General features: G+C 42.8%; 1 protein-coding gene across 1 annotated transcript in view; it reads right to left on the minus strand.

The window, feature by feature from the left end:
• Positions 1–22,667, minus strand: part of nlgn1 (neuroligin 1) — a 303,087-nt gene that overhangs the window by 6,384 nt on the left and 274,036 nt on the right. Inside the window, exons 5-7 of the mRNA XM_035648488.2 lie at positions 2,985–3,197; positions 593–859; positions 140–501 (exon numbers count right to left, since the gene is read on the minus strand). Coding sequence (XP_035504381.2) covers positions 140–501; positions 593–859; positions 2,985–3,197 — 842 coding nt within the window. The remainder of the gene's footprint in view (positions 1–139; positions 502–592; positions 860–2,984; positions 3,198–22,667) is intronic.

Raw genomic sequence — 22,667 nt, forward strand, 5'->3', positions numbered from 1 at the left:
ATCAGCACAAGACATCTCAGTTTGATCTAAAATTATCGTTGTGTTTTTGTGTCCTTGATGCCTTACAGAGGAAGAAAAAACAATCTTATGTCAAATCTTTGATATTCCATGCAGTTGACATACTGTTAAAGACCCCCACCTGTTCTGTCTGACAGTGGTGGTAGAAGGCGTAGAAATATGTTGGTGACCCAAAGCTGGAATGCAGGTCAGCTGTGGCAATAGCCGGTGCCACCCACTGGTGGTCAGTGAACAGGGCCAGAAGTGTCTTTCGGCGAGTCTCTGGGTTGTGCCTATCCGCCCAGTCGGTGTACATGAACTTGATGGTCTCTCGGAGGATGTCTTTACCCTCTGGGTAGCCATAGAGGTCGTCCACAAAGCTGGACACGGCGTAGTCAAAGTCATTAGCCTGGACGCCATTTTCGTTGTCCACAATAAGCTCCACAAACTTGAGGCCTTCGCCCTGGTTCACTCCCAGCATGATGTCGTAGTTGAGGAATTCACCTGGAAAGAGAGCGTGTAAAGGGTCAAAGTATAGATTTGGGATAAGAACAGCGTTGGGAATTGTTCGCTCTGAAGCAAAGTGAATTGGTACCTTGCTCCATGAGAATCTGAGGGTCATCAGGTATAACGTCTCCATCGATAACGGGCCCAAAGGCGATGTGGTAGCGGGCCGGTTGGATGTCTTGATCTACCAGCTCCTTGTAATGTTTTCTCTGCAGGCACAGCACAAGCTCCACAGTGTCCTCCAGGTTGCAGCCCACTTTACGGGCCAGCATCCGGGCGTACTTAGCCGGCTGAAAACTGACGGCCCAGCTGGACAGGGCCGAACCGCTCTGGGCGATGGCCCTCTGGAACAGGCCTGGGGACGAAGGCAGCCGATGGATGGTGAGAAAAGAGTGAAAAATTATGATTCAGGAACTTTTTCGAATAATGCTAAAGAAGGAAAAAAGAGAAAAATCTGTAAACATATATTTATCTAAGGCCATCAATATCTGTGTAGAAATAAACATACTGATATGACTGCAACTGAAAAAAAAGGAAATGAGAATCAGGCTGAGATGAAGCACAGGGAAGCTTCAAGGCTAAATTACCTACCTGTAAAAGCATCAGAGATAATAAAAAAAACTAAAGTTAATATATCAGTCACACCAAACATCTATTTATCCAATATGTGCTTTGAAACAGTAAACCTGGTGATGTTTTTCATATCTTCGTTATTGTTTTCTTTATGAAACAATGAATATATCCTTCTCATACTGTGTTTTATTGCTGTGTCACTGAGCTTCATAAACAATCAATCAACGAGCCACATTGTTCTTTTCTTCTGTCAGTGAAGTTCAATTCACACATACACAACATGTAAGGCTGAGGGTCACGAGTCATATTAGTGGACTTGTTCCTTTGTTCTTTCAACTCAATTAACGTTTGACAAATCAGTACCTTATCAAAAAAAATAAAAAAATAAAACGGGGGCGAAAGATTCATGCAGACAATGGAGACCGATCACACCCACAGGTATACGGATTAACTTACTTTCCAAATTTTATTCGACCATTTTAATGGCCATTTACTTTTGTTTGGAAAATTCTGTCTGAATCTGTTTTCCAGAAAAGAAAACAGAAGAAACAATTTGGCCAGCTGAGAGACTTCAACCGGGGCACAGGTGAAATATTCAAATATTAATTTTCAGTAACCAGTTTTCACCTGAGATGTGTCGCTTCGAACATGCTGCTGAAGTAAGACTTACAACACGGCCCACAACCACAATGGTCTCTGTGTCAACATTTGTTTTGTTAATAGAGACAGCCAGTGTTGGTCTGCCAGCAGATAACATGCGTGTGTCTTTGAGCGACACCCGCTAAAGACTACAGCTGTTTCATTTCTGGTTTAGATTTTTTCTTTTGAGTTGAAAAATAGAGCGACAACAGCCTTATCCTTTAAATGGCAGTAAGTCCACGGTGTTGAAGTGCTTGTGTCTATGTCACACAGCCATGAGAATCTGTGGGACATGGGGTATAACGTTTCCATCGGTAACAGACCCAAAGGCGATGTGGTAGCGGGCAGTAAGTCCACGGTGTTAAAGTTCTTGTCAAAAGTCATTGATTGATTTAATGAATTAATGTATCAACATTTAAAAGCTCCCAATGCATCTGGCCCATAGACTGTATATAAGAATCGACGCAGTCACCAGGTCCAGAAAATGAGGCCAATGCGGAAGTGCCTGAAGCCCATATTCTCTGGAATCCCCAGCAGAGGGCGACTCCTCTGGTTCCAAAAAGAAGTCTATGAGAAAATGACTCTACTTGTCACTTGATTCATAACGACAGTAAACATTTTCCGGATGAGTTTGTGGTCTCAATCGCTAGTTTCAATTCTTCCTCAATACAGCACGATGTTAATTTTTGTAAATCGTGGTCTCGTTTAGAGCTCAATAGACGATAAAGCACCGTAGAGTGGGTACAGCTTCATTGACAGCTAGTCCGTCCAATCGGTCCATGGCTGCAGGTGTAGGTGGGCGTGCAGTGGACGAGGTCTCCCTCACTTCTATGTCTGGTTGCAAAAATGTGAAACTTGAGGCTTCAAATCAGTTCACAAACCAACGGGTGACGTGGCGGTGGGTTGCCACTTGATCTGACCATGTCCTACTACAGCAACAACCGTACCTGACAGCATCCTGCGGGGCAGGCCATCTACAGGTTTTCATTATTTATTATGTTTGCACAGTATGTATCCGCCTGCCTGCCAAACATATATATAATCCAACCAAAAAGATGCATTCACGCCAAACATGCTTGGGGCTGTTTATTTCACTTCTGTGTTTATTTTTCTCTTCAGACGTGCAATGGGAAAAAATAAACAAGTCACATTTAAATGCCGGAACTACGTGGAGTTTCCTCCGTACCAGGCGCCCACGATACTGTCACTCATTGCCTACAGTACTGCATACGTAGTTAAATATACATGAAGATCCCGTGGGATTTTACCTTTGGTGGAGTTGCTCCACCGGTTGCCCTCTGAGTAGTGAGACAGCGTGAGCAGGTTGACACAGGAGGCTCCGGCGCCTGAGCCAAACACGGTGATCCGTAGCGGGTCACCACCGAAGGCTGCGATGTTCTCACTCGTCCAACGCAGAGCCTGGATCTGATCCAACAGACCATAATTCCCTTTGGCCGCCTGGTCACCTGTACTCAGGAACCCTGCACGACAGGACAGAGAACGGAGAAGGTGTTACTTTGGTCCTGTGGGGGTATCCATAAATGTCATGTGTATAATTTGGGTTTTTAGAAAAGGGCATTGATTTGTGGTCATCAGCAGCACAAGAGTTTTTCACAAAGGGACTATTTACTTATCCAGTGGTTCCAAAAGGAATGTCTCTGTTCCGTAACAGGCCCTGCATGATTTAAGGTGCACATATACAAGTTCAAGGCAAAATAAAGTACTGATTGAAGAAGTAGCATACACAGGTAGGCTAAGGTACAAATGTTTCAACAGCTACAAGAAACAGACTAAATCATAAATCAATAATCAGTTGAAACAGTTGAGGAAGTGAAAAATATAAGTACATCATAGATAGATAAAAGCTGCCCAGATAGAAAATGTAACACTTATTTTCCTCATGAAATCTATTTTTCATTCATAGATTAACAATTAATAAACCCTAGAAAAATGAAAAGTAATTACCGCCAGGGACAACGACTATTTCATTGTTTTCATATTATATTTCTTTTTGATCTCCTCGATTAAAAAAATAAATCAACTTTTGAAACCACGCGACTGCCAGAAGATAACGAGGCATATTCCTCCGTTGTGCAGTGAAAAACCAACAAGCCTGGCTGCTTTATCATTTTTGCTCCTATAAAACAAGAGTTATTGCCCCCCAGAGCCACTTCAAGTGCAGATAGGCTAAATATAACACAGGCAGACTCATTTGGGAGAGAGCCGTATCCAGCCCTGAACAGAACTCACAGAACAGTGGGGCGATGATAAGGAAACATCATGTGTCATGAAAACAGCTCTTGGTAACATTTAATTTGGACCGATCAAATCAGATGCTTAGAAACGGCTTTTACACACGGTTTTCTTTCAGAGGCAAAAAAAACTTGCCTCTAAATAATTAGCATGAAGCAAACCCACCGACCCCTCAGGTTTGACCTCACTCTGCATCTATCACACCCTTCAATTAATAAAAAAACCTCCACAACATTCATAATTACAGTCCAGCACTAATGCCTGCTATATATGATATGCTCGTACAAATACACAATACTTCATGGTGTTTTTTATCACCCTGATTAAATACTGTACACTTAAAATTCAGATTCAATTGAAGGCCTTTTATGTTGAGATGAAGCTGGAGATGTATAATCATGACTGATGTCTCAACAAGCCACGTCATCTGTGGTGGGATTACCCACAAATCCTGGGTTTTAACTAAAACATACTTTCTATATGCTCATATTCAAGCTGTGATACTATCACGGCGAAAGTCATGAAGGAAAGCTAAGTTATTGAGGCTCATCCTGCTATTTTCATTGCATATAATTCATTACTATTATTATCATGATTATTATAACAGTTTATTTACGATGAAACTGGTGTAGCTGATTTCGTATTAGTAGCTAAAGGACTTCAAATGACACCTTGGTGGACAGGAAAGCTGCACACGTCCAACTACAGTTAGTGAGGAGGTTGGACAAATGTTTAAAAAAGGATATTTGGGGTTATTATTTTATAAATGATGACAGTTTTATTATTTAAGCAATGTCTCATGTTCCAGGATCAGGAGCAAAAAAAATGGCGAGGTAAAGTTGTATTATCACCTACAGGACCAATGGCAAAAACAACAAAAATAACACTCAGGTTGTAATAAATAGGAAAAGCCTGCAACATAGTGATGGGTTATGAAAAAAGCAAATATTCATTCATCTCTTAAATCTTTTACGACGGCTTATGTAATATGTTAAGAGGCATTGCGTATAGAAAAAAACCCCACCCAAACGGTTCTCTCCCCCCTACCACTTATAGCCGTTGTCCTCCCGGTGACTGTGGCTTCATAAAGACCCAGTGCTTGTGAGGAATGAAAGAAGTGATGAAACAAGGCTCCTCAACTATACCCACAGGAGAGCCCTGGTCTTTTAAAGCAATTTCATGTCCAACACCCCCCCTCTACCCCCCCCTCACACCATCATCACTGCTCTGATTTCCATGCTAAAAGCTCCATTACCTGCCTGCAAGGCACCCTGGGAGTCCCCCACGCCCATCAACCTCACCCATGAACCCACCTCATGCTCGCATGCAGTTTTTTTTCTTCCCCGTCCTCTCTCATGTTCCTACCCTAACCAGGGTCCCACTCTGTGGCTAAATGGAGTGCTCATTACCTGGTGTCAGTCAACACCGCAGTTCATTTCCACAGGGATGTACGTGCGCGCCTCGTGTGTGGAGTAAAGCCCCTGAGGAGGAACACGCTCCTGCAATAGGCTGCAGGAAGGTATGATGTCACGACTGGTATCCATTTCCCCTTCACGAACAAAATGTAGACCAGTGAGGATCAGTGAGAGCGCTTTGCAGTTGTATTTCCACAGCACCAGTTAAATCCGAACAATACTGAGTCCTGTCATTCTTCCCAGTCTGCCACTCTGGTTGTGTATTTTTGTAGGAAATACTTGCCTGGGGTGAGAGGAATTCTAGGAGCTCATTCTAAATTCGCTCTGCCAGAATACGGTCTGGATCCCCTCCATTAGGAAGTGATTTCCCCCAAGTCCAATCACAACCGATTAACTGATAATGGGCGGGGTTTATAGCACGACGTGGACAGAGGCAACTCTTTTTTGAACAACCCAGCCTGCCGCTGACGAACAAGCATTTGGAAGTAAAAGTATTTAAAAGTACCTGATATTTTCAGATTTCTCCCACGAAAGCGTCAACACTCTTTCACAGACATTGTGGAATCATCATCACAGGCATCTCCTCTCTGCTCTAGTCTGTTGACATTTTCACGGCGCTCAACAGACGTCACATGAGTCGTCTGCGTCCATTGGTAACGCCCCTTGGGCATCTAAAATGAGCTAGGCTAAGGAAATGCTGTTTAGAAACCAATTCATTCCACTGTCTTTGACTTTGACATGCTGTTGTTCGCTGTAAAGTTAAAAACAGCTCAAGAGAGTGTTGAGTTTGCATCATTACTAAACAGCATTCACTGAAGAACTGAATAAGAGCAGATAAAAGCAGATAAGCAGATTAAAAAAAGGCAAATTAGACAAAAAGGCCTTTATATCAAAGACCTCAATTGGAGAGTCTTCAATACAGTACATTATTATTCTGACTGTATCATTTGAATCACTTCAGATTTGAGGACTCTAGAAAAAAACACAAAAGGTAGCGACTAATTCAATCACAATAAGTACGTGTTTGATTTGTATCATATTCATCATATCCCTCCTGTCAGAGGCAGGCAGCACAGAGTGGGTGCATGTGGCTGTGTTGGTTCCTCTGCCCACCACATCCAGACTAAAACATGCCAACAACTACTTAATGTATTGCCATAAAGTTTGTTCCAGATGTTCTTTTTCACGTTCCCCTCAGGATTAATTGAAATCCATTTTGCCGAGCCCCTGCTGATTTAGCGCCAACTTTCTCCAAATCTTTACTTTTGAACAAAAATCAGCTTCAGTGACACTCTGGGTTTAATGCTAATTAGCATGTTAGCATGTCGGCATTTTACACCTAAAGTGTGAAAGTTCACCTACTAAACATTAGGATGTCATTGTGAGCATATCATGCACACCACTGGTTTGTCAATGAATGCTATTATTATTATTATTATTATTGTTATTATCATCATCAATATTACAAACAACCATAATAGTAATAGAAATAAACCAGGAGGATATATTAGTCTTACCCACTATGTGTGCAATATTCATATAAACTGATGAACCATTGTGAATATATGTTAAAACCCATTCTACTCAGATTGTCATAACAATAGTATTTGATTATCATGCATTTTCATTTCATATATCACATAATGGTATGAATTAATGTATTCATGTGTGAGCACATACGATTGTCATTATTATAACCAATGCATGTGTTTTGTATATGATTTATACATGATGTCAGAGTCCTTTTAATGCACCTACTGTAATACAAAACCTCAATATGGAATGTTGTATAATTCGAGGTATCTGGGTATAATATGAGTTATAAAGAGTAATGGCTCAGCCATATGGAGGACCCACACGCACACACACACACACACGTAGCAGCACGTGTTTTTTAATGTATTCTGTTATGTTGTCATCAGTTCACAGGTGGCATCTTAGCTCTGTCTCTCTCTCTGTCTCACTCTCTCAAACACACACACACACACACACACACACACACACACACACACTGACTAAGACATTTAGACTCTCTCACAAACAAATACAGGGCCTTTTGCCTCTGCACTCCCCCACTGACACCGGCACACAGACACATCACTGGGCTGACTGTTTAATTGAGTTCATTCATTTCCTATTCCTTTTTCCAGCGGCTTATTTATTTATGTGTGTGAGTTCCTTGATCAAAGCCTAATCTGGTGGAAGCAATGGCAGCCATCTACAAGAACGGTTTTAATTGATTCAATTTAGCTGCAGTGTAGGGATGGGCTGGCAATCACAAAGAGCGAGGCAAGGAGAATGATTAGTACGCCAACACTGGTGGGACAGCAGGGGGAAGGGTCTCCCTCCCTCCCGCTCCCTCCCTCCCTCATGCACACACACACACACACACAAGCAACTGCAAATGTACATAAACAGGGGCACACAAACAAAAACAAACACAATGAAGTTCAATGACCATATTTCATTCATGTTCTTCAACCCTCCACCAAATTAAAATGGTGGAGGGTTGAAATCTGAATTCTATTGAACACTAAAACCACAATGTACAAATGCCATGAATGAACAAAATATTGTTGCAGGAAAATAGCCACAATTTGTAGTAACGGCCTGTAATGTTGCAGTAAGACGCAGGAGATTCACACATTTACTAGAAATTTGGTTCTTAATAGTGTATTGATACAGCAGTGAACCTGTTCCGGACGATAAGAGGCCGCCTATAGATGCATGCAATCATCTGACACGACTGATCCAAGCCCCTGATAGACACACGTATGTCATTTCAACCGCTGCCTCATAATGGAACGGTAGGAACACGCAAAAGCGATGCTTATGGAGCCCATCTTTTCATAGTTGGGAAACAAAGAGCAACACAGGAAAAAAGCACGGGTGAAAGCGGGCAGATTCACGAGAAAGGAATGGAGAAAGAAATGGACATGTTTTGAAAAAAAAAGAATATTATAAAAACAACTGAAAATAAATATGTAAAAAATAATATATTTCCTGTTCATTCCACCTTGTGAATCAAGCGGGGCAGTGGAACTGGTTCTCAGAGGAATTTATTCTTTAAGGAAGAGGACCATAAACAACCCTGCTAACAACCTTCCTCCAATTATTGTTTTCTTATATCAGGGTCCCACACATTCCCACACAGCATGCAGTGTAGGAGGCTACAGCGTATAATTTATGTAGACACGGTCAACAAACTAGTACACAAACCACACCTCCAGTTTTTTCACACTGTAAAAAAAAGCTCAAAAGGATGTGATTTCCGGATGCATTTACATTAAATGCGTAGAAAATTGTGTGCTAATAAAACTCCGACAAAGATACCTTTTTCTCATCTTTAACTTGGCCTGATAAATTATATCTCCATAAAGAACGGAGAGGATTGTAAGTAAAACAAAATGTAATTAATAATTTGCAAAAAAGGAATGAATTACAAAAGTGGTTGAATTAAGAATATAATTATTTCATGGGGAAAACTCAGGCTAGGATATATCTCTAAAAACAATATACAGGAGTTTGTCAAATGGTGATGAATTCAAACAAATTCAATTCCCTAATTTTGAAACTCAAGTCAAATAAAATATGAAGTGAAATAAGAGATAAAATAAGACAGGTACAAAAAGATTTATTAATCCCACGCCAAGGAAAATCACTTGTAGCAGCAAGAGTCAAAGGCATCAGGGAAGAGGTAGACAACAAAATATAGCAAAATATACAATAGAAAATAAAACTATTTCATTACTATTAGGCATTTTATTAGGCTAAAATGTGCAGTGGTTTGGATTGAATAAAAGTTTTACTAAGAAATACAGTGTTGTGTCAACTGTCATAGGACTGAACTATAAGCAGTGAGAATGAAATATCGTACCGCATCACTTCACGTTTTTTCTTTGTGCTCTGTGGCAACATTCACAGTTAGCTCATAATGCCCGCGTCTCTGGCAACATGCTGTTAATGTTTAGTTTTTATCAACCTCTAAGCTCCCGCGGAGCCACACACACACACACACACACATACACACTCAATTCTCCTCATAGATCATACGGTCTGCGTCTGTGTCTGAGGTTCGGGCTAAAAGCCCCTTTCCGTGATCACTGAGAAGGCAATACGGCCGCTCGGCCTCTAAGCTCCCCGGGTTGACAATGCTGAGGTGAGCCCTGATCCAGGAATCCTGCCTTTTATCCCGGCTATCTCTGTCGAACCAGAGAGGGTAGGGCTAGACGAAGAGAAAGATTTCTTTTTATTTTTTTTTTAATACTTCTTTCTGTGGCCGTATCAATTTTTTCACAGTCATGGTCTGTGGTACCGTAATCCTCTCTCCCTCTCTCTCTGTTCTCTCTCTCTCTTTCACTATCTGTCCTTTTGACTCTTGATGTTGAGAACGACGAAAATGAGAACACCAGGCTGAGAAAAGGAGGGCATCAGAGACGCAGGTAAACTGTATCCGTGGATGTGGCTTGTCGGTGAAATGAAAAGGTAACGCAGAATTTCAAAATGGGTGGAGAAAAAAATGAGTCTGACAGTGCAGTAGATAACAAACATTATATTTAAGATAGTAAACACATATTCTCTTTCGTCCTATTTCAGTTCCTGTGGACAAATGCCGAGGCTGGCAGTGTTAAACTGCCTATTGACTTTTTATTCATATTCATTGTGTTGAATATGACTCTCCCACGCCAATGGAGGCATCCCCTGTATCCCTAGATATGGTGTAAAACATTGTGACATTCTATAGACGTGTGTGTGTGTGTGTGTGTGCAGTGGTGTGAAAAAGTGTTTGCCCCCTTCCTGATTTCTTTTTTTTTTTGGCCTATTTGTCAACCCCAATGTTTCAGATCATCAAACAAATTTAAATATAAGACAAAGATAACACATGTAAACACAAAATGCAGTTTTTGAATGAAGGTTTTTATTATTAAGGGGGAAAAAAATCCCAACCTACATGGCCCTGTGGGAAAAAGTGATTGCCCCCTAACCCTAATAACTGGTTGGGCCACCATTAGCAGCAACTACTGCATTGGCCCACTCATCTTTGCAGAATTGTTGTAATTCAGCCACATTGGAGGGTTTTCGAGCATGAACTGCCTTTTTAAGGTCATGCCACAGCATCTCAATAGGATTCATGTCAGGACTTTGACTAGGCCACTCCAAAGTCTTCATTTTGTTCTTCTTCAGCCATTCAGAGGTGGACTTGCTGGTGTGTTTTGGATCATTGTCCTGCTGCAGAACCCAAGTTCGCTTCAGCTTGAGGTCACGAACAGATGGCCCGACATTCTCCTTCAGGATGTTTTTGGTAGACAGCAGAATTCTAGTTCCATTTATCACAGCAAGTCTTCCAGGCCCCTGAAGCAGCAAAACAGCCCCAGACCATCACACTACCACCACCATATTTTACTGTTGGTATGATGTTCTTTTTCTGAAATGCGGTGTTACTTTTTCGCCAGATGTAATGGGACACACACCTTCCAAAAATTTTAACTTTTGTCTCGTCAGTCCACAGAGTATTTTCCCAAAAGTCTTGGGGATCATCAAGATGTTTTCTGGCAAAAATAAGACGAGCCTTAATGTTCTTTATTGCTCAGCAGTGGTTTTCGTCTGGGAAATCTGCCATGCAGGCATTTTTGCCCAGTCTCTTTCTTATGGTGGAGTCATGAACACTGACCTTAACTGAGGCAAGTGAGGCCTGCAGTTCTTTGGATGTTGTTGTGGGGTCTTTTGTGACCTCTTGGATGAGTCGTCGCTGCACTCTTGGGGTAATTTTGGTCGGCTCGCCACTCCTGGGACGGTTCACCACTGTTCCATGTTTTTGCCATTTGTGGATAATGGCTCTCACTGTGGTTCGCTGGAGTCCCAAAGCTTTAGAAGTGGCTTTGTAACCTTTTCCAGACTGGGTGTGGCTAGATAAATTGAACTCAGGTGTGATAAACCACAGTTAAGTTATGTTTTAACAAGCGGGGCAAACACTTTTTTATACAGGGCCATGTAGGTTTGGATTGTTTTCCCCCTTAATAATAAAAACCTTCATTTAAAAACTGCCTTTTGTGTTTACCTGTGTTATCTTTGTCTTATATTTAAATTTGGAAACATTTAGGTGTGACAAACATTCAAAAAAAATAAGAAATCAGGAAGGGGGCAAACACTTTTTCACACCACTGTATATATATATATATATATATACTTTATATATGGTTAGTAAGTTCTGCCCTTGTGATGTTTGAAAATGCCATCCCAACTATCTGCAGTACCCTCCCCTCCTCTGCCTTGCCCTACAGTCTGTAGACGTCTGCCGAGAACAAATGGTGCAACACCAGCTCCAAATATTTACAGTGCCTCAGCAGTGCTCCATCCATATCTGCTCCTTCCACACAGCAGCCCTGAAGAGACAACGGCGGGCTGAGGGGCAAACTGGATGGGGGGGGATATGCTGATGAGGCATTTCTCACGGAAAAATAATGAATACGGAGCTACAGGATATTCACTCATTCAGCCCTTATTTAGACCGCGCTGGGGACCAAGCGCAGAGCGAGCGCTCGCCTTCAGGTGGGCCCCGTTCGCTCGGCGATAGTGAAATACTGCCTTGGTGGCAGAGCAACACATAGATGAAAGCCTTTAACGACAAAAGTATCTTCAGTCTTTGAAAACAGCTGCTTTTATGCTTTACTGTCAGCTTTACAATCATTCGCATTAGACTCTTTGTGACAGCAAGTGTTGTGGCTCAGACTGAACAAGGCACAATTCAGTTGTCTTGTGATAAAAATTGCCCTACTGATTCCATAAAAATGGGACATTTTGTTGGCTGCAAAGGCTCAACAGCCAGTATACAGGTTCATTCAGGTCCCACCTTAGCAGATAATGGTAAGGAAAATATTACCAGATAGATGTTAACTCTCTCTGCTGGTTGGAGCGGTGTCAGACCCATACATCCGATCCAGGATAAGGATTGATCAGCGCAGCTTCAAAACAGATCAAGGAATTTGTCAAGTGATAGGAACTTACAACCCCCCAAAAAACAACATACAGTCATTTGTTTAATATTATTAACACGCCACTAAATGACATGAATGTGAAAGGAAGTTACTTCCATTATTTTACACATTATTTTGGTTTTTGCAGGCTGCAACTTCGCTGTGGTTCAGTCTCAGCACTCTTATCAGTGTTGTTTTCATGAGCCTGGTGAGCGGTTTCAGCAAAACAGCTCAGATACAACGACCCGTATGTTACCAACTAACTGAGGCAGACACAGTTAGCAGGTAGATCGTGAACGAAATGGAGCATGTATTTGCTTAAGAGACAGACATTTCCTGAAGGAGTCGGCAGAGCCCGATTCTCCGCTCGTCGACAAATTCTGGAGCTCGGCGCGAAATAAGAGCCAAAGCGGCACTCGATCGCTTTGTGTGGACTAGCAACGACGCCGTCAAAGTGACCCAAATCCTCTAGTGTGAGCTGTAATGTGACAGGCCTCGTCCACTACAAAACCTGGAGAAGGAACTGTAGCACAACAGCACAACAACATTCTTCACCCATATTCTCCGCCTTTAAATTTTCAAATCATCGCGCAGACTATAAGCAGGGCTTGGTTCTGTTGTGTCATACACACAAAACACAGACCTGCTGCTCAAACTACTTCCTGTCTCTTACCTTTCAGAGTATTCTGCAATATATTGAACACCGCCGCAATTTCTTTCTGACGTCCACCTGACGTGAAAGTGACCAAAAATTCCAGTCGCGCTCGTGTGATGCGCAATTTCCCGTGTGTCACACACTCGCGTGTGTTTTTCCTGGTGAAGGATCATGTAGTGAAAACCTCACGATTACAGGACAGCACGTCGTGAAGTATGAACGGTACAGCGATCTCACGACTTTGGAACCCGTGTAGTGTGTCCGAAGCATAAAACAGGGTGCACTGAATGTCGTTGTAATCCCTGGGTGATGGGCAAAAAGGTCCATTAAGACGTTTGCAATGCTACCTTAAACAGAAGGCAAAAGGTAATGACAAATATCTGTTAATGCAGATTTAAATAGCAACACATTTTCCTTTTGACCCAAGGCAAATAAATGCACTGTTGTGTATCAGCAGCCAGAAAAAAAAGGACAACGTATGTACCCAGAAAAAGGAGGCGAAGAAAACAGTTACAGACACACAAATAAGAGGCCAAAATGTGTGAGTCATTTTACCTGTCTTGTAACTAATTCAGTTACAGCCGATATGCATAAGTGTGTGTGTGCATGTGTGTGCCTGAATTTGCATACAGAAGGCCCAACAAACGCCTCAGAAGTCAATGCCCATTTAAACAGATAGAGAGGTAGATAAGCCAAAGAGAGGTAAATGCAGGTGTATCGGTGTGTGTGTGTGTGTGTGCGTGTGTGTGTGTATGTGTGTGCAAGCGCATTGGGGCTCATTCATTCAACCTATCAGATCCACATCCCTCAAACTCTGTCATTACAATTTTTGTAGCTGACAGTTAAAAATAAACTGGTGGCAGCGTGCCGTGCGAGAAAACGAGCAACACATCCGGAATAAATGAATGATGCAGAATATACTGTGTAAACTTAGGAGAGATCAACCTCAAGCAAAGACACTGTACATAGCAGCTGTTAGGCACGCACACGCACGCACAACAGGGGCTGGTTAACATACCATGTGACAGGCTGTAAGTCAGCGGTGTCTTTTACGCTAAATATTTTATGGTAAACACTGAGACACCCCCGCCTCCCCCTCGCTGTCAGATGCCAGCTACTATTTCAAATGGCTAAACCTCAGTGTTTAATCACAGCTACCCCTTCCTCCATCTATTCATCAGTCCACTCATCCAGCCATCCATCCATCAATCTCCGCCTCGTGCCAAGTTCATCCGCCGTCTCTGCTTCCCCTGTCCATCAAATCCCCCTATCCTCTTCCTCCCCAACAACCCCCCCTTCCCCCAACGCAAATCAAATTACACTGTCAACTTCAAAAAATGAAATGAGCCACTGTTCATATTTCTTGCTCTGCACAAACGCAAACATGTGTTAATTTGTGTTGCTGCCCCAACAGATTTGCCTGCAGGACATGCTGGTATAGATTTCCTCCCTCTGCTGGGTTGAAGGCGGTGAGGGAGGGGGGCGATTTCTCTGTGGGTGAAGTTCTGATTGAACTGTCTAGCATTGCAGAGTGTATACATAACAGCCTGTAATCAAGAAAATGTGAAAGAATAAATAAACTTAATATATATGGAAAAAAAATGACACTTCATATAGGTCAAATCTAAAAGTCTGAAAGAAAAATCAAACTTCTTCACGAGTGAGCAACTGAATAAATGGAAATATGTCTAGCTGAGGACATAAAAGGAAAGATAATATAACAATCTTTGGCTTAGAAACAAGTCAAATTTTACCCGAAGGAGAAGAATAGAAAGAGAAAGTTTTGCACAAAAACACAGTGATCTCGGAAATATCTGCACAAACATGGCAATGAAGTTGCAGAAAAAGAACCAGATTTGAATAAGAATGGTTCAACTTGATACAACACAGGCACAGTTATTCTGGATTTTAGTCCCTTGCATGTGTCAATCTCCAAAAACCTGCCCTGCCTGGAAAGGGCCCATGACTTAAGAAAAACGCACTTGTCCAGTTTCTAATGGAACCCCCCCCCCCCCCCCCCCCCCCCCCCCCCAAAAAAAAACAAAGTCAATACAACCAGGGTCATTTTTGGGATATGTTCATGACTCGCCAAAGATTCTTCATAGAGGTCCACCTATTCTCCTATCCTAGCACTCCCTTTGATGACTAAAACTGGTGTAATACCCCTTTAAACCTCATCAGTTCAAAGGAGAGTCAGCTGTAGGTGGTGGTAAGTCCGAGCTCCAAGTTACGAGGTGTAATTGAACGCAGCATCAGCACAAGTTACCCAGTGCAGAGGTAGCGAATACTGTACCAGGTCTCAATAGTGACCAAAATCTGTGAAGTGCGACTAAAAATGTAGTCAATCTGGGTTTGATCAAGATTCAGATATGAACGACATTTTCAACTTAACGCATGCCTTTTTCCGCTCATCTAAGTCCTAAGACTGTTTTTTACTATTAGAATTGCAGTGGCTATACTAACATTGCATGTTGTAAATTGTGTGATTACAAATTACGCAGATATGTGAGGCCGGAGTGGATTTTGTTCGCCTGTTGACTTCATTCTGCTAGTGCGGCTCACAGCTGTCACTGCTCGAGACACACAGCAAGAATGAAGAAAGCAGGCATTTCACCCCAATTTATGGGAGGTGTCAGGTATGGGTAATGCAGTTGTAATCGAAGGTTGTTGAGAACTATGTCATAAAGCGTAATCTAGCTATAGGCGTGACTTTGCTTGAAGTAAATGACGAACAACAACAAAATTTCAGTGTGACAAAGTAAGCAATTGGAAGAAAAAGGTATCCGGTATGAAAAGAAAGAGAGAGAAACAAAAACAGCATGACAGGAAGAGGTGGGAAATGGGGGGGGCGGGGGGTGTTAATGTACATGCGCGCATGAGTTCTGTCCTGATGTGAATGCTTAAGCAGCGTTTTCCTTTCTTAGCACGGGGACATTATTAGCATAGGGCGAGGACTGCAGCCCCAGAGAGTGGAAGATGAAAACAGATCGAGTGGCAAAAACCAAACGGAGAGAGAGCAGGACATTTTCGTGAGAGTGGAGAAAGGGAGAGGGTTGAAAGAGGAGTGCGAGTGGTAGATGACAATGTGAGAAAAGGAGTGTGGCAGGTGCCGGGAGAGAGAGAGGCCGGGGGGGGGGTAAACAAGAACAGAGAAGCAGCAAGGAAGAGGGCACTCGGAATGGAAAGTGGCGTTTCAGAAAAACATGCACCCTGCATAGGAAGTGAAGTCAAAGATAGCTCTGACACGTTCAGCCCCGTGAATGGATAATACAATAAAGATGGAGGCACAAAGATGGAAAGAGGAAGAGAGAATGGGCTACACCAGCCTCCACTACGGTCTTAAGGCTCTGCTGAAGCTAGCAACTCAAAGATTTAGCAAGATCTAGTAGCAAGTAGCATATTTGGTGAGACATGTTAAGGTGTGTGTAACTTCTCTAAAATGTTTAAATCAATTATGACAATATTAATAATGATGTAAAAACATCTGAAATATAAAATATGCCAGAATATGAAATGTGACATTGGCATAAGAGAGAACATAAAGACAACTAACTGAGTAATGTCAGTTACAAAACTTAGCCCAGTCTAGTGTATTACATTCTGAAATCTTTGGACTGTATTTGTATCGTGCTTTCTGGTCTTATCGACACATTCATACACATTCAAACAGCGCTGCTATATATGCACGTTTTCTGTCACATTCATACACTGCTGGAAGAGCTGTCAGAGGCAATGTGGGGTTAAGTGTGTTGCCCAAAGATACTTCGGCATGCGGTCTGGGGGAAGCGAACCACTGACCTGCTGGTTAGTGGACGGCCGTCTCTACCTCCTGAGCCACAGCCACTCTTCATGGTAAATAGCAGTATACAGCTAAGGAGCCATAACACATTATATACAACTGCCTGGATGCATTTCACACCCTGAGGATGATATCCGCTAGTAAACACTGAAATTTACCTAAAGTACTGGGCTCAAGGTATTGTCATCTTTCATAACATATTGCTATCTGGTCTACAAAACCCAAAATAGGTCAGTATCCGGCAACATGTCCCAGGAATCTTGCGGCGAGGTGGCTTTTAGATATGCATGTCTCTTTTGAGAGCAGCGTAAGCCGCTTAGTGCTTTTATAGTGATGGCGCTCAGATGGATTCAGAGGCACAGCAGAGACGAGGAGAGACAGAATATGTACTCCATGCTATCTTGCCCTGTATGAGCTGAATGAGAATTTCCCCGGACAAGTTGGGACAAGAAAGTAGAAAAATAAAAATCAAGTGAGATATATTGCTCTCAACAAGTTGTTTCTCTATCAGCCAAGAGATGTCCCTGCAATTCATTTGCATTCATTTTAGCCTGACTATCAGCCGTTGAAAATTTTGGAGGGGATCTAGAGCACACGATAACAGAGAGGTACCGATATGCCAAGGTGGAAAGTAACAAAGCTCACCACGTGCTACTTTGTGCATCTTTATAATAACATCACCGAGGGTAATTTGTCCACGTTCAGGACCACGCAAAGTAAGCGGAATTTGCTCCACTTTCAGACATGAAATGCTGCTTGCATGTTGTTTTGGCACTCAGATGACGGCCTTTTATAAGTTTTCACTGCGGTGCAGTCTTTTCCTTTGTCCGTTAGGGCCGACCAACATGTCCCGTGCTTGTCCGGGGGGAATCCTCACTGGTCTGCGCCCTGGACCGCCTCACCGATCACATGCTGGTCTGACCACTTCTCAAGCTGATACACGCTGCTTTGTGAAACTGCCAGAGGCAGACGTGACTTCGCAAGTTTTCCCCCCTTGGCCTCCCCGTTACTACACGTACTCGTGGAAAACGCGTGATGGTCAATTTCAGAAGTAGTTTTAGAATACCAATTTAAGCACCGTATGTAGATGCTGGGAATCTCTATCAAACACTGTGTGTGGCAGCCCAAGAGTGGTGTAGTTTGACAGGTAAGACTACTACTAAGTAGAGTGATTATTATTGTTACTGTCCTTCAGCAGCTGTAGCAAGTCCGTTAAAATTTGGTGGGACCAGGAAGTGAATTTTGCTAACTGGACTCCTTTCCTGTCGGGTTTAAAATACTCAGCTTTTAACCTCTACCTGTCACTTCACTGAATGACAAACAGCATTGCTTTGCGGACCACACCGGCAGCTGTTGCTTCCCTCATCCCAAGGCATCTACAAGGTTGTGACATGTTAATGCACGAGTGAGTATATGAGTTTAGAAAAATTAAATATACTGTGTGATGAGTGCTTTAACATTTGGTATCAATTTCCTGGAAATCCTTTACGAAAGGAAAAGAGGCAATAGATCCCCAGGAGCAATAATTTGTCGTCTGAAAAAAAAAAATACATTTAGCTGCTGGCAGTTGGTTGAATTTGTGTGTCTGCTGTTTGGTGACGGGGAGTTTGTGGGTTAATCAGAGCTTTTATTTGCTGATAGCATCTCTCCACTTCTTTTGGGGATGAGGTTGATGAGTGACGACGAAAACAACAAGCTGAAAAAAAGGCAAGAAAGTGCAGCACAGCTGAGAAGGATGGCACGGTCAGGTGATTGTTGTTGGGGAATGCCGCAGTATGAGCCTCCTCTTATACATTACACCGGACGATGGGCTTCATTGTTTTGATGACATGAATCTTGATGAGTCCCGCTTTAAGAAACTAATCTTAATGCCTCTCCCAACGCTGCTGATTGACGGAGCGGCTGTCAAGAAGGGCAGTCAGGAAAATGTACACAACTTTCAACATCTCCGAGCCAAAGGTCTACCATTGGCTGTCGGTGGTAGTCGTCTAGGTTTCAAACCGCAAGGCTCTCAACGATATGTAAATGATCTAATGGTGGTATTTGGGGGCATTCAAGGCTACACCTCCCCCCTTTCTCCCTTCTATTCCCCCCTCTCCTGTCTCCCACCCGTTCTATTTTATTATAATTTTACATGCAAAAGAAAAACCTATATCGCCCCAAAACAACAGAGCAAAAGAACAACAATTTACATGAAGTCCTTTGCTCTCCTTGTCTAAAAGTCTCTCACCCGTTCTCTCCCTGTCTGCCAGCCTCTCCTGTCTAATGAGACCCCAGCCATTCAGGAAGTGATGTCGCCGTGTGGCCGCCTGTTGCCTCCAGTCATAAACAGACTGGTTTGAAAATGTCAGCTCACCACACACGTACACGCACTCACGGCTCTCACCTCAGAGACAGCTCCGCACACTCTGCCATGCATAATGCTACCGAATCACAACTTCTTTTGTCCTTCCTCCACTCATTATGCTAAGACGCAAGAATATGCACGTGGTTTCTTCACATCCACTCACCGAGATAAGCCCAGCAGCATGTCACCAGCACCTCACAATAACACACACACACACACACACACACACACACACGCACAAAACGACGTCGGTCCCAGTCGCCTGATTGGTGGCTGGAGAAAAGGTTACTCGTCCAGATAGAACGCTCTGCTCTTTTCTCTCTTCTTCTTTTTGTCAATTTGTGTGAGCCTCAGTAAAGGTTAGCATCACTGCAGCACTTCTCCGTGGTGTTTCTTGCCCCCCCCCTCCTTCCTTGGCCTTTGCTTTTTCCGACTTCCCTTGTGTTTCTCCAGCGAAAATCCTGTTTGAGCCTTAAGTAGAGGCTGATAGCGCAGCAAGGAGGGCAAGGGGAAAGCAATACAAAAAGCTCTGTGTGCTATGCCTGCTATAATGATCTAACCTCCCTGCTATGTGGATAAAGCCAATAACAATATAAGCGTGACCATATTCAGGCCAAAGTGAACTCCTGCGACAGGATTAAGTTATATCCACTGAGTGAGCAGGTGCATTGAAGGCTACACTTCTTTATAATGCAACTTTAATTAGCGTCTGTACTGACACTTTGAAGTACACTGCTGTGTTAAGGTGTTCGCACATGAAGCGGATGAGCATGGCGGGTTAATTAGCTTGACTTTGTTCTCACGTGGGCTGTGCTTTCCGTACATTCAGCTCCTGCCAGCGGTGCATTCGATTGAAGAATAACCCTCATCATATCCCTTCACTTGCACACTAACATTTACTCTCCACAGAACTTCCGTGTGTTGCGGTGTCCTGTGTCCATGGCTCAGTTTTATATGTAATGACGCTGCACTGATACAAAGTTCTTAGTTTGAATGAATGGAATCTTGGTCAGACTTTTTTTCCCTGTTGATTTCTTTCTGAGAATGTGAAGCTCTGTCGATAACCCTGTCGGGTGACAGATGAGAATTATCTCCGCTGTTAGCGGCTCCAGTAATTCCAGTTGGAAGGTAAAGATGCATTGCTGGGTTCGCTGCTGTTCCCGTTGTCTTTGTTTGTTTGGTGAATCCGAATCATCCAAGGCTTAGTTGTTTTCCGGTTTGACATTCTGACTTCTCATCCATAGACCGTTCAAAAATACAGAATAGATCGCTGCTTGTTTTTCTAATTTGACTATTTACCACTCAAATAATGCAGCCGTGCCAACTCAGTGGAGAGAAGTTCGAGAGCCGACGAAATGATTTGAGGGCAGCGCTGACAGGCATGGATGGCTAAAGTAGGGATAGACACAGCATTGTGTTGCTAAGGGGGGAGACATAGAGTATGCTCGGAATTGTTGTTGTTGTTGTTGTTGTTTTTTAGGAAGGTCATTGTAAAAATGAATAAATTGTAACCTGTAAAGAAAAATGGTTGATGTTTCAGAGCTCCCCCTAAATATCTCATAGTAGGCTTTCAGGGGAGTTCATGTCTTTTTCAGGGGAGGCGAGCTCCACTTAGCTCCCCTGTAATTCGAATCATGATAAGATGCTGGCAAACCCAGTAGGTTTGTGTGACAGACTTTCCTGATTTATTATAACTGTGTATCTGAGACTGAAATGATCACAAGGTCTCCTCCGACTGCATTTTCACATGGCCTTGAAAATGTGTTACGTATCCAAAATTTGATTTGACCACATTGAGATGGAGATCCGACAGCTCTGTCTGGCTCACATCATATCCCATTCTTGTTCGTATGGGTCCCCCCCAAAAAAAGGCATAACAAAAATAAATAGAGAAGAAGAATAGGAAAAGAGGATCATGAAGGTTGTGGTGTTGATTAAATGAGGAGAGGGTGGTAAATGGACTTTATAGTCTTACTGACCACTCAAAGCGCTTTTTCAGTACAAGTCATATTCATTCATTTAGCTGTTAACCACACTTTTTCTGTCACAATCAGTCATCCATGCTGAAATCCTAATTTAGTGTCTTGGACACTTCAGCATGCGGACTGGGGGAAGTGGGGATCAAACCACCACCTTCTGGTTAGTGGACGACCGTCTCTACCGCCTGAGCTTCAGCCGCCCGGGATTCCTTCCCGTGTTTACTGGTGTAAGGCTGCATGCTGCCTTGCTGCTGCTACCTTGCTGGTTTGAAACAGTCAAGCACCATTACGCATTTCCCCCAGTGTAGGTGTTTTATTTGGCTTGGTAAAGCTGGATGTGGGAAAACTCTATACGACTGCGGTCAAATCACCATATTTTCAAATCATGTTTAATGATTTTAAGGGCAGGACAGTTGTGTGTCTGATGTTAACTAAGGACCCGTGCCTAAATAGGGACTTGTGTATCCCCCACCAGATCTGCAATAAACCTCAGACACTTTGAAGGCGATGTTTGCCCAGACCGCCATAGCAAACTCTTGCTGACCTCTTGTCCGACTGGATGAATCTGAATCCTCTATTCAGCATGTGAACATACACCAGTGCTGTACAGCGTCTCACCAAGACACAAGTCCTTCTGCAACACTTTAGTCAGAATCATGCTGCGGCGTCACGCCTCGACAGAACGCAGCACAGTTTGTGGATTAACAGGTGACCCTTCCCACGGATGGAGAAGTCGAAACCACACAAACAGAACCAGAGTCACGTCTTGAAACCATTTAACACCCACCCTCCATCTGGGTGTGGAAGAAATGGCCTGTTTTTTCATTTTCATACCCTTTTGTAATGAATTTGGTGAATACATTTATTGACTTATTACACTGCTCATTTTGACAGACTGGGCTCGAGGTAGAGACGCCGTTTTATTATTCACCAAGCATTGTTCCCGGATTTCTCTTCTTTACAAGAGGCAGTTCTTAAGAAAATTAACAAAATGATGCGAATTCATTTTATAATATTTGCAGTTTGTAAAAGTTTTACAGTCTCCTGTGGGAATAACAATGGGTGGTAAAATATATGGAGTGACAAAGACCAGTCACTAAGTATTCCACTGTATGCTGTACTTGTGATGGAGCATCCCCCAGACATATCTACAGTTCCACTATTAACCTTAATCTACTCATTACATTTTAAAGAGAAAATGCTTTACTGGATATTCAGTTTGAATCTTTATGCCTGTCAGTGGGATTCATGGCTGTGTTATATAAAGAAGAAAAAAAAATGCGCCAGCCGCCATTGATGGTTGAGGAGATTCAAGGCACAAAGAGATACACCCAGACACCAGACAGGTCTACAGGGAGAGATAGAAAAAAAAGACTGCAGGCCCCAGCCAGTTTCTTCAGACGATCTGTTCTCATTTGAGGTGTCCAGCAGAGACTTTGACTTTCTGCTTTCTTTTCCTCAGCTTTCCATCTTAAGCTGTGGCCTCCATTCTTAGCTGACTGATATAGACAGATTCATGCACTCTCACA

This window comes from Scophthalmus maximus, chromosome 13, assembly GCF_022379125.1.
Source record: "Scophthalmus maximus strain ysfricsl-2021 chromosome 13, ASM2237912v1, whole genome shotgun sequence".
Taxonomy (NCBI): Eukaryota; Metazoa; Chordata; class Actinopteri; order Pleuronectiformes; family Scophthalmidae; genus Scophthalmus; species Scophthalmus maximus.